The sequence below is a fragment of the Somniosus microcephalus genome, chromosome 11 (assembly GCF_052327205.1).
Source record: "Somniosus microcephalus isolate GS21.2 chromosome 11, FLI_Smic_1.0, whole genome shotgun sequence".
NCBI classification, from domain to species: Eukaryota; Metazoa; Chordata; class Chondrichthyes; order Squaliformes; family Somniosidae; genus Somniosus; species Somniosus microcephalus.
The window spans coordinates 10647934-10660422 of NC_140997.1; the positions used below are offsets into that span (position 1 = coordinate 10647934).

The following is a 12489-nucleotide window of genomic DNA, read 5'->3' on the forward strand; positions in this document are numbered from 1 at the left end:
TTTTAGATTGTAGGGGGAAGGGAAGTCTAAGGGAGGTGAGGAATTCCACCGGTTTGAGTCTTAGGGGAAAAAAATGAGGTAAAATAGGGGGGAATGGTGGGGAAGATCGAGGAAGCTGGGATACTCAAAAGTAGCCAAGACTTGACTCCTCCCATCAAACGCTCCAGTAAAATCACAAATAATGGAAACCGCCATTAATGTTATTGGGGAAACCCTGTCACAGTCAAAACAATATAGTGTCACCTTTTCTCAGTGGGTAGCACTCTCACCTCTGAGTCAGAAGGGTGTGGGTTCAAGGCCCGCTCCTGAGACTTGAGAGCACATAACCTGGGCTCATACGCCAATGCAATGCTGAGGGAGTGCTGCACTGTTGGAGGTGCCGTCCGACACTCGAGATCTTGTAATGAGGCCCATTGTGTCTGCTCTGGTGGTTCAAGGGGACTTTAAAGATCCCAATCTGAGGAATAGCAGAGCATTGTGGCCATACAGCTCATAGGAACATATGAACAGGAGTAGGCCATTCAGCCCCTTGACGATAGCAAAATACTGCGGATGCTGGAAATCCGAAATAACAACAGAAAATGCTGGAATAACTCAGCAGGCCAGGCAACATCCGTGGAGAGAAAATAGAGTCAACGTTTCAGGTCAAACTCTTTGTCAAGACTGGAAAGGCACAGGAAATGAAATAGATTGAGAGGCCAGGCTGGGAGAGAACAAAGAGAAGTGAAGAGACATTAAGAGGTATTCAAAACGAGACGAGATGGTGATAGGACTAGTGGAGACTAAAGATGGCAAAAGGTGTGAAATGTGCTGGCAGAATGGGAGACAGCTGCCATGTGGGAGAGAGAAAAGGGGGGGGGGGGAAAGGGCCAAAACAAAGGTGGGGATAAAAAATAAGTAAAAATGTAATGGGGGCCAAGGTTATGATCTGAAATTGTTGAACTCGATATTGAGTCCGGAAGGCTGCAAAGTGCCTAATCGGAAGATGAGGCCCCTTGAGCCTGTTCCGCCATTCTATTTGATCATGGTTAATCTGTACCTCCACTCCATTCACCTGCCTTCGCTCCATGTCGCATTGCTGTTTATGGGATCTTGCTATGCGCAAAATGGCTGCCACACTTACTTCCAAATGAACAGTTACTGCACTTTAAAATAATTCATTGCATAAGAAGTGCTTTGAGACATTTCTGACAGATGTGACAAGCCACTATAGCAATGCTAATCTTATATTTCAGTACGCAAATGAACACTCATTTGCAAAATAACAACAGAAAATGCTGGAAAAACTCAGCAGGCCAGGCAACATCCGTGGAGAGAGAAACAGAGTTAACGTTACAGGTCGAAACCCTTCAGGTTTCGACCTGAAACGTTAACTCTGTTTCTCTCTCCACGGATGTTGCCTGGCCTGCTGAGTTTTTCCAGCATTTTCTGTTGTTATTTCGGATTTCCAGCATCCGCAGTATTTTGCTATCTCATTACAAAAGCTTTTTTTGCAAACAAATCATGCTAATGCAGTATCAGCTGTCTGTACTTTCTCCCAACACATGGTGATTAATACAACCCTCATGAAATTAAAAATTCTCATCCTTGTGTTCAAACCCCTCAATGGCCTCGCCCCCTCCCTATCTCTATAACCTCCTCCAGCCCCACAACCCTCCGAGAACTCCACGTTGCTGGCCTCTTGTCCATCCCTGATTTTCTTTGCTCCACCATTGGTGGCCGTGCCTTCAGCTGCCTAGGTCCTAAGCTCTGGGATTCCCTCCCTAAACCTCTCCACCCCTCTCTGGTCCTTAAGTCGCTCTTTAAAACCTACCTCACCTGTCATAATATCTCCTTATGTGGCTCAGTGTCGATTTTTGTTTGATTACGCTCCTCTGAAGCGCCTTGGGACGTTTTACTATGTTAACAGCGCTATATAAATGCAAGTTGTTGTTGCGATATGATTGGGTGACAGTCCTCACTTCGACCCCCCCCGATGCTGTCTACGATCAGTCTTTACCTGATTCAGATATTGGCGCCAGTGCTTCTGGATTGTTCTTGCTGCTCGCTCTCTGCTGCCCTCCTGTTTCCAATGACCGGAACGAGCAGAAGCAACCTGGGTGGACTGGCGACTCCTGGCCACACCTGGAAGGGACTGATTGCCTGCGCTGTGTACCTGTGAGGACGGCAGTGTTGTTAATGTCCCCACAGACTCACGAAGCCGCGGTTTACAATCAGTGACATACAAAGCCCAGTGTCGTGTTTGAAATGGCGTCGGTCTGTGCTTGTGTTTTTCTCTGTAGTAAAAAAGCACTTGACATTAGATTCATCGAAAAGCTTTTGAAGGTGGGAGCCTGATGGCAGCCTGTTGCGCCAACCACTACACATCCAGCCAAGCCTACCCTGCACTTCTTCCATCTCTCTCCCATGTGCATCAGGACTGATGGTGCTGAGATGTTCAGTGCCATTCACAATTCCTCAGATAATGAAGCAGTCCATGCCTGCATGCAGCAAGACCTGGACGACATTCAAGCTTGGGCTGATAAGTGGCAGATAACATTCGTGCCACACAAGTGCCAGGCAATGACCATCTCCAACAAGCGAGAGTCTAACCACCACCCCTTGACATTCAACGGCATTACCATCACCGAATCCCCCACCATCAATATCCTGGTGGGTCACCATTGAACAGAAACTTAACTGGATCAGCCACATAAATACTGTGGCTACAAGAGCAGATCAGAGGCTGGGTATTCTGCAGTGAGTGACTCACCTCCCGACTCCTCAGAGCCTTTCCACCATCTACAAGGCACAAGTCAGGAGTGTGATGGAATACTCTCCACTTGCCTGGATGAGTGCAGCTCCAACACTCAAGAAGCTCGACACCATCCAGGACAAAGCAGCTCACTTGATTGGCGCCCCATCTACCACCTTAAACATTCACTCCCTCCACCACCGGCGTACCGTGGCTGCAGTGTGTACCATCTACAAGATGCACTGCGGCAACTCGCCAAGGCTTCTACAACAGCACCTCCCAAACCCGTGATCTCTACCACCTAGAAGGACAAGGGCAGCAGGCGCATGGGAACACCACCACCTCCAAGTTCCCCTCCAAATCACACACCATCCTGACTTGGAAATAAATCATCGTTCCTTCATCGTCGCTGGGTCTAAATCCTGGCACTCCCTCCCTAATAGCACTGTGGGAGTAGCTTCACCGCACGGACTGCAATGGTTCAAGAAGGCGGCTCACCACCACCTTCTCAAGGGCAATTGGGGATGGGCAATAAATGCTGGCCTTGCCAGTGACGCCCACATCCCAGGAACAAATAAAAAAAAGATGTATGAGAACACATGCTACAAGTTGGGTTATCCATTGGGCATCTCCTACACTGCCGCGTTTCCTACATTACAATCATGGCTACATTTCAAAAGTACTTCATTGGCTGTAAAGCGCTTTGGGATGTCTGGTGGTCGTGAAAGGCGCTACAGAAATGCAAGTTCTTTCTTTCTAACCACCACCCCACCCCTCCCCCCCCACTCCCTAGCTGGGAACCTCCTCTCCAGTTTTACCTTGGCAAGGTCATTGCTGCGCTTCTTCATTCTCTGATGATCTTCCAGCTCTGTTTCCAGTTGCTTTATCCTTTCCGTCAGACCGTGGATCTCTCTCCTTCAGTACAGGACAGATCAAGTTTTCACTCTCGTTGCAGTAGGAGATTAAACTCTTAAGATTCAATGATTACAATCCCTGGCCTGTTGTACCTCTGGAGTACAGTTACAAATCCAGCCCACCCTTTTTTTCCTGTCTACAATAGGCCTGGAGGTGAAACTGGTCTAATGGCCTTTTTATATTCCTGCAGGTTCTGGGTGTGAGGAGGGTTAGCTACTTGCTTCTGCTCCGACACATTTATGGAGTGAACTGGCTTCGGCCTCTGTGTAGATTGGATCTCGCTGTCCAACGCATGCACGGGTCCCCTTTCCTAGCGCTGCAACTGGTTCGGCGCTGCACTGCACTGGGAATTGGACGATGGTATAAGCACGATGAAAATGGGAACCAACCCAAGGTCAATGAGACTGGGAGGAACATGTGACGGCGGAAGCAGCTAGTATTGATTCATTCAAATGCAAATGAAATAGATTTCTTTCAGAAAATAACATTTTGGGATCCAGTCTATGAATAATTTGAGACATGACATGTGGTAAGTGCTTGGGAGGAAAAGGTGATTTTGGACCTCTGGTTCCCGAAGCTCTCCACCACTGGGGTTTTCCTCACCTCATATCTGGGTCTGTTGTAAACTCATTGATAGAGATTGATTGCTGTGATTAGTCAACAATCAGAGGGGAGATAAGGAGAAATTTTTTTATGCAGCGAGTTATGATGATCTGGAATTCGCTGCCTGAAAAGGGTGATGGAAGCAGATTCAATAGTAACTTTCAAAAGGGAATTGAATATGTACTTGAAAAGGAAAAATTTGCAGAGCTAAGGGGAAAGAACAGGGAAGTGGGACTAATTGGATAGCTCTTTCCAAGAGCCAGCACAGGCACGATGGGCCGAATGGCCTCCTTCTGTGCTCTATGATTCTATGAACTCCATTATCATTGTATCATGAGACTACCGGGATAGTAGAAGGCGAAATAGATGGTCCTTGGTCTTTTTTCGTCCAGCAGTTCCTAAATTTCCAACATGAGCTTCTGGTTGAACATGCTCAGTTAATGGGAGTTCATTAATGGTTGTCCCAAAGCAGAAAGATTCACCTGTATTGTTAGAAAGAGCGCACTCACCTGTACTCCTCGGGGGGTTTATCAGCTTGACTTGCCCTGAGTCTCCGCAGCTCCTTCTCCATCACTGACTTTTCTCGAATCTGTTGCTTCACTTCAGCACTGCAGAGCAAACACACGGTCAGGAGTCAGTAGGATATACAGATGCAGAGGGGTTGGTTACTCTGTCCTCTCATCTCCTGGTCGTGGCTTTCAAACAAATAAATACTGAGCTGATTGACTGAGCAGTTGTCGCAATATAATTGGTCTTGCAGTCTTTGGCTGGGGAGGTCTCACTCCCGAATGTTTTCCAGCGCCCCCCGAATCCCCTCCCCTTGGGGAAGATGTGTGGAAATTCACTCCCTACATTATATTAAAAAAAGACCTGCATTTCTTTAGTGACTTTCATGACCTCAGGTCATCCCAAAGCGCTTTACAGCCATTGAATTACTTTCTGAAGAGTAGTCACTGTTGTAATGGAAACGCGGCAGCTAATTTGCGTACAACAAGCTCCCACAAATAGCAATGCGATCTGGTTGTTTTGGTGTTGAGGGATAAATATTGGCCAGGACACCGGGGCGAACACCCCTGCTCTTTCTTCGAAATAATCCCATGGGATCTTTTACATAGACCTGAGAGAGCAGTCGGAGCCTCGGTTTAACGTCTCATTCGAAAGACGGCACCTCCGACAGTGCAGCACTCCCTCAGTACTGCACTGGGACTGTCAGCCTAGATATTGTGCTCAGGTCTCTGGAGTGGGGCTTCAGGCTCCCTTCTCCAAGATACTCACTCCTTGGTGGCTAGCTGGCTTTGCAGATTGCTGCGATCCTCCTTTAGTTTCTTCACCAGTTCCCGGAGGCGGCCACACTCCTGCTGATGGTCGACCTGCTGCTGCTCTTGTTGCTGCGTTCGGTCCGTGGTGCATACAGCCCGCAGGAGCTTTTCCTCCGTGTCCCTGCTACTTGTCCTGGACAGTGGGCTGGCGAACTCCTGATCACCGACTTTCTGTGAAATCCAAGCAAGAAACAGCTTCATTGACAGATGGTTCCCTCTCCCCCAGTAACACAGCGGCCCTGTAAACTCCATTGACTTTCCCTGAAACCTTAGCAATGCTACACCCACCTTCTCCAGCTCGAGGACCCTTCTCACCAGCCTCTGTTTGTTCCACTCACTGTAACCTGAAAGGGAAAGTGTACAGAGTGTGAGGGAAGTACATTGCGGTGTGTGATATTGATAACAAAAGCTTACACGATTAAATAGCAGACATAGGAACTTCATAGAATGCATTATCATGTTTATTATTGATATTGCATATTGCAATTTGATACATCACAAGATATTATAGTTACAGCTGTACAGAGCTCTGGTTAGACCCCATGTGGAGTACTGCGTTCAGTTCTGGGCACCACACCTCACCTCGGGAAAGATATACTGGCCTCGGAGGGGCTTCAGTGCAGATTCACCAGAATGATACTGGGGCTAAAAGGTTTAAATTATGAGGACACGTTGCATAGACTAGGCTTGTATTCCCTTGAATATAGGAAATTAAGGGGTGAACTAATTGAGGTGTTTAAGATGATTGAAGAATTTGATAGGATAGATAGAGAGAAACTATTTCCTCTGGTGGTAGAGTCGAGAACAAGGGAGCATAACCTTAAAATCAGAGCCAGGCCGTTCAGGGGTGAAGTCAGGAAGCACTTCTTCACACAAAGGGGAACAGAAATCTGGAACTCTCTCCCTCAAAAAGCTGTTGAGGCTGGTGGTCAATTAAAAAAATCAAAACATGAGATTGATGAATTTTTGTTAGGCAAGGGTATTAAGGGATACGGAACCAAGGCGGGTAGATAGAGTTAAGGTACAGATCAGCCATGATCTAATTGAATGGCGGAACAGGCTTGAGGGGCTGAATGGCCTCCTCCTGTTCCTATGAATGCAAAACCCATGTTAGTCCGGCACCCAATGACGCAGCGCAGCTGGGCTAACAGAGGGCAGCACCGAGTGGAAAATGGAGGCTCCCTGTACCTCCACTTCTTGTGAGGACATCACTCACATCAGCAGAATCAGCGTTCGAGCCAGAGTGCCAAGCGGGAATTGAAAACTCGTGTGGTGAAGGCAGGGGGAAGCAGTAAAGAGTTGCACAACGCCTACCTCGGCCTGTGCTGGATGCGGAAGAGCTGCGGGGTGCTTGGTCCAGGTCGACCTTCAGAGCTTTATTCTCCTCTTGTAGGTGTTTGAGGCTTTTGGATAATCTGAGGATGGTGGAGTTGAGCATTTTCTGCTGTTTCTGTGATTCTCTGCTCTCTGCTATCGACCTGCAAAAGAAAAAAAAAGGATGTAATTACTAATTGCAAGCCAAACGTTACACTTGTAGTTGTGTTTCCTTTATGTCTCCATCTTCCTTGTAGTTTGGAAGGTAGGCTCCCCACATGACTGCCGGACAAAAGATGAGTGGCTCAGTGGGTAGCACTCTCGCCTCTGAGTCAGCAGTTTGTGGGTTCAAGTCCCGCTCCAGGAACTTGAGCACAGAATCTAGGCTGACACTCCAGCGCATTGCTGAGGGAGTGCTGCACTGTCGGAGTTGCCGCCTTTTGGATGAGACGTTAAACCGAGCCCCCCTCTGCTCTCTCAGGTGGATGCAAAAGATCCCGTGGCACTATTTCGAAGAAGAGCAGGGGAGTTCTTCCCGGTGTCCTGGCCAATATTTATCCCTCAATCAACACCACTAAAACAGATTATCTGGTCATTATCACATTACCTTTTTTGTGGGATCTTGCTGTTCGCAAATTGGCAGCCGTGTTTCCTACAACACTAACTGCACTTCAAAAAGTACTTCTGTACTCTGCCATCAGGTCCAGGAGATTTGTTGGCTTTTAGTCCCATTAATTTCTCCAGTAGTTTTTCTTCACTAATATTAATTACTTTAAGTTCCTCACTCTCAATAAACCCTTGGTTCCCCACTATTTCTGGTACGTTATTTGTGTCTTCTACTGTGAAGACAGACACAAAATATTTATTTAACCTTTCTGCCATTTCCTTATCCCCCATTATAATTTCTCCTGCCTCTGCCTCTAAAGGACTCAAGTTTACTTTTGCTAATCTCTTCCTTTTTACATACCCATAAGGCTTTTACAATCTGTCTCTTGCTAGTTCACTCTCAAAGTCTATTTTCTCCCTCTTTATCAATTTCTTGGTCATCCTTTACTGATTTTTAAAACGCTCCCAATCCTCAGGCTTACTACTCTTTTTGGCAACATTGTCGGCCTCTTCTTTTAATCTAATTCTATCCTTAATTTCTCAAGTTAGCCATCGTTGTACCACTTTTCCAGTGGAGTTTTTATTCCTCAAGGGAATGTATACTCGTTGAGGATTATGAATTATTTCTTTAAGTGTTTGCCTTGCTTATCTACCATCATATCTTTTCATCTAATTTTCCAATCTACCTCCGCCAACTCGCCCCTCATGCCTCCGTAATTGGCTTTGTATAAATTTAAGACCCTAGTTTCGGACTTAATCACATCACTCTCAAACTCAACTTGAAATTCGATCATATCACTCTTCCAGATGATGATTCTTTACTATAAGATTACTAATTAACCCTGTTTCATTACACAATACTTGATCTAAAATAGCCTGTTCTCTAGTTGGATAAAATCATAGAATCATAGAAATTGTGTCTGTGCCGGCCGAAAAAGAGCTATCCAGTCTAATCCCACTTTCCAGCTCCTGGTCTGTAGCCCTGTAGGATACGGCACTTCAAGTGCATATACAAGTACTTTTTAAATGTGATGAGGGTTTCTGCCTCTACCACCCTTTCAGGCAGTGAGTTCCAGACCCCCACCACCCGCTGCGTGAAAAAAAGTTCTCCTCAACTCCCTTCTAAACCTCCTACCAATTACTTTAAAGTCTATGGTTCCTCGACATATTGTTCTACAGGTGATGTCTCCCCACCGTAGCCCGGGGACACAGATCCAAGAGTGGCACCACAGTGGCCGAGATACGCTAGCACGGCACAGACTGGTCAGTCCGGATCTCTGACACGCTGCCTTCACCCACCGAACTGGCACCAATTCCCCCAGTGACCAAATCAAATAATTTGGTTTCAGCTCACTTTTTCTCTGCTGTCTCGTTGTCGGTTAACAGAAGTCGGAGTCTCTGAATCTAAAAAAAAACAAAAAGTATTTGCATAAAACAGAGAGATAGTAAAACGTAGAAGTTTTTTTTAAGTGATTAGGAATTCTTTAAGGACTCCCCTCTCCCCGATGGCTGTGTGCGAATACATTGTGATACGGTCTCGTGCCATACAGAATAGAAGGCCCCAGCATCGGCCTCTAACCTGTGCTGATTTACTGGATCTCAGCTGGGCAGTAGCTCTGGCTCTACAATCAGCCTCAAAGCTTCGAGACTGGTGTTGGAGGAAGATCAGCCCGGGTTTCTGCTCTTGCTGGCTACCCAGTGACTCCTACTGACAACTGTGTGTGTGTATATCTGCGTGCATATGTGTGTGTGTGTGTATATACATGTGTGTACACGTGAGTGCCAGTGTGCGTGCACATGCGTGTGCACATGCGTGTGCACATGCGTGTCCGGAGATGTGTGTGTGTGTGTATGAATGTGTGTGCATGTGTCTGTTGTGGACATGGTGAGAGGACAGTAGCGTATGTAAATGATTATGCTATTAATGATGCCTCCACCCTCAGGGTTGAATTGCCTGTCCACACTCAGCTCTAGGCTCACGAATAAAGAATGGCTGCTTGGGCTGCATTACCGGCACCCGGCTACCGACCATAGAGCATATATATCAGAAACGCTGCCTACGGAGGGCACGGTCCATCATCAAAGACCCTACCCACCCCAGCCACAGTCTGTTCGCCCTCCTACCATCTGGAAGACGCTACAGATGCATTCGCACCCGTACGACCAGATTTAGGAACAGCTTCTTTCCCAGGGCTGTCATCCTACTGAACTCCACAAATAAACACTAAAGCCTGCACATCTGCCAATGCACTTTATTATGGTCATATTTATGCTAATATACTGCAAGCCAAATGTATAAATGTATGTTGAATGTTTAAGTGTCCTAATCCAAATTGTACACTCTCGGGAGCCGCAAGCCTACATTTCGTTGTACTGCACTTGTGCACTAACAATGACAATAAAAAGTTGATTTGATTTTGATTTTGATTGATTTGAGGGCAGCTGGTGTGAAAGCTTATCGACAGAGCCAAGGAGCACACCAGGGAAAATCAAAAAAAAAAATCTCATAACTAGATCTTTTCTACTGCTTTTTAAAAAAAAAAACTTTCCACAAAAGGGGATTAGCTCGTCTTGTTTTCGTTAGAATAGCGGAGATTAGAGGGTGATTCGATAGAGGTGTTTAAAATGGTGAAGGGATGGGACAGAGTAGATAGAAACTTCCAGTGATTGAGGGGATCCAGAATGAGGGAATATATGTATTACAAGATTAAATGTGAGCGACTTAGGACAAAAAGCAGGAGAAACCTTTTTACACAGAAACAGGCCCTTCGGCCCAACTGGTCTATGCTGGCGTTTGTTGCTTCTGAATTCCTTATTGGATTTATTAGTGACTATCTTGTATTTATGACCAACGTTCCCCCTAAGCTGCGCGGTCGCGCAGTGATTGGGAGGTCCCGCGCAGGCCGCTCACCAGCTGGAAAAGATACCGCGCAGCAAATTTAAAGTAACCACGCACCTAAAATAAAAATGAGAGGGAACATTGTTTATGACGCCTCGCTTTGGTCTCCCCCACAAGTGGAAACATCTTCTCTACGTCTACCCTATCGAACCCCTTCAGAATTTTAAAGATCTCTATCAGGTCACCCTTCAGTCTTCTCTTCTAGAGAAAAGACTCCAGCCTGCTCAGTCTTTCCCGATAGTTATTGCCTCTCAGTTCTGGTATCTTTTTTGCACCTTCTCTGGTGCCTCTATAGCCTTTTTGTAATACAGGGTATGGAGACCAGGACTGTGCACAGTACTCCAAGTGTGGTCTAACCAAGATTCTATACAAATTTAACAGAATTTCCCTGCTTTTCAATTCTATTCCACTGGAAAATGTACCTGTGCTTGGTTTGCTTTTTTATGGCCATTTGTTAAAAGCTCCTGCCACGTAAAGTGTTGTTTCTTTAAACTCAGTAAAAATACCAATGAACAAGTAGAAGATCACAAAGCACAGCTCATAAGGGTGGATGGGAAAACTTTCTGCTCATCAGACGCCCTGGCATGTTATAAGCAGCGAATTGTCAAAAAAGAGCCAAGACCCTACTGCGAGCCCACCTCCTCATAGTACGTCTCCATGGCAATCTTCATCTCCTCAATGTTAGTGGTCTTCAAGTCAGTTTGAAGTTTGCTGAAAATTAGAATGAGAAGCTGGTAAATAAAATCCGGAGTGAATATTGACACCACTATGTCAGCCAATGAGTTGGAGGTGGGGTGGGGTGGGGTGGGACTTGTGACTGCAACAAACAGAGACTCCCGAGTGCAGCAGGATTATTTCTCCAGCAAAATGCAGCGAGCGGAGTATTGTTGTGCATAAAAATCAATCCCAGTCACTTACAGCAGTACTCCAGGCGTGATTGAATCATCTCCATTCTGGCTGGGGCTTGTGGCGTCACTGTACGCAGCCAATAAAATAACCCATGGAAAGCCAAACATTTTTCCAGGAATAATCCCGAACTAGCTGCAACTTCCCTCGAGTACAAAAGATTGAGGGGTTTAAAATATTAAAAGGCTTCAATAGGGTAGACAGAGAGAAACAATTTCCTCTGGTGGGGGAACCAAGAACGAGGGGACATCATCGTAAAATTGGAGCTCGACCATTCGGGAGTGAAATCAAGAAGCAGATTTTCACACACAAAGGGTAGTGGAAATCTGGAACTCTCTCCCTCATAAGGCAGTGGGTGCTGGGGGTCAATTGGGCCTTTCAACACTGAGATTGATAAGATTTTTGTGAGGTAAGGATATCAAGGGATATGCATCAAAGGTGGATAAATGGAGTTGAGGTGCAGATCAGCCATGATCTAACTGAATGGTGGAGCAGGCGCGAGGGGCTGAATGTCCTACTCATGTTCCTATGTCCCTATGGAACAGGGGCTACCAGAATGCGCCTAAACATCAGGGTTTTTCTTTTTACATTCAAGTACCTGGTGGAAATACAGTAAACAAGAGGTCTATTTCACAATCCAAGGATCACGGGCTCAAGCACTGGCGCCCCACGATACTGAACTAAGCCAGCCTTGACCCAGATGAGGTTTGAGCCCAGAGACTTGAGCCCCATAATCCAGTCTGAGGAAATGCTGTGCTGCCGGAGGTGCCGTCTTTCGGATGAGATGTTAAGCCGAGGCCCTGTCTGCCCTCTCAGGTGGACGTAAAAGATCCCATTGCACTATTTTGAAGACGAGCAGGGGCATTCTCCCTGGTGTCCTGGCCAATATTTATCGCTCAACTGACATCACTAAAAAAAAGATTATCTGGTCATTACCTCATTGCTGTTTGTGGGAGCTTGCTGTGCGCAAATTGGCTGCCGCGTTTTCTACATTACAACAATGACTACACTTCAAAAGTACTTCATTGGCTGTGAAGCGCTTTGAGACTTCCTGAGATCGTGAAAGGCGCTATAGAAATGCAAGTTCTTTCTTTCTTTCTTTAGGAACTTGGGGCTAGCCAGATGAAGATGAACTCTGTGGAGAATAGTCTCTTCTGGGGCAATAAGGACACAAGATAAGCCAAGGATGAGAA

The 12489-nt window shown here is 46.2% G+C and overlaps 1 protein-coding gene across 2 annotated transcripts in view; it reads right to left on the reverse strand.

Moving 5' to 3' along the window:
- The window catches only part of iqce (IQ motif containing E), a 98599-nt gene that overhangs the window by 14951 nt on the left and 71159 nt on the right, over positions 1–12489 (reverse strand). The window contains exons 10-17 of one of the 2 annotated variants that reach the window (XM_086000197.1): positions 11029–11101; positions 8846–8895; positions 6886–7049; positions 5860–5915; positions 5528–5742; positions 4762–4860; positions 3553–3649; positions 2000–2155 (exon numbers count right to left, since the gene is read on the reverse strand). In XM_086000197.1, coding sequence (XP_085856323.1) covers positions 2000–2155; positions 3553–3649; positions 4762–4860; positions 5528–5742; positions 5860–5915; positions 6886–7049; positions 8846–8895; positions 11029–11101 — 910 coding nt within the window. The remainder of the gene's footprint in view (positions 1–1999; positions 2156–3552; positions 3650–4761; positions 4861–5527; positions 5743–5859; positions 5916–6885; positions 7050–8845; positions 8896–11028; positions 11102–12489) is intronic. The other variant, XM_086000198.1, reaches the window with a different exon arrangement.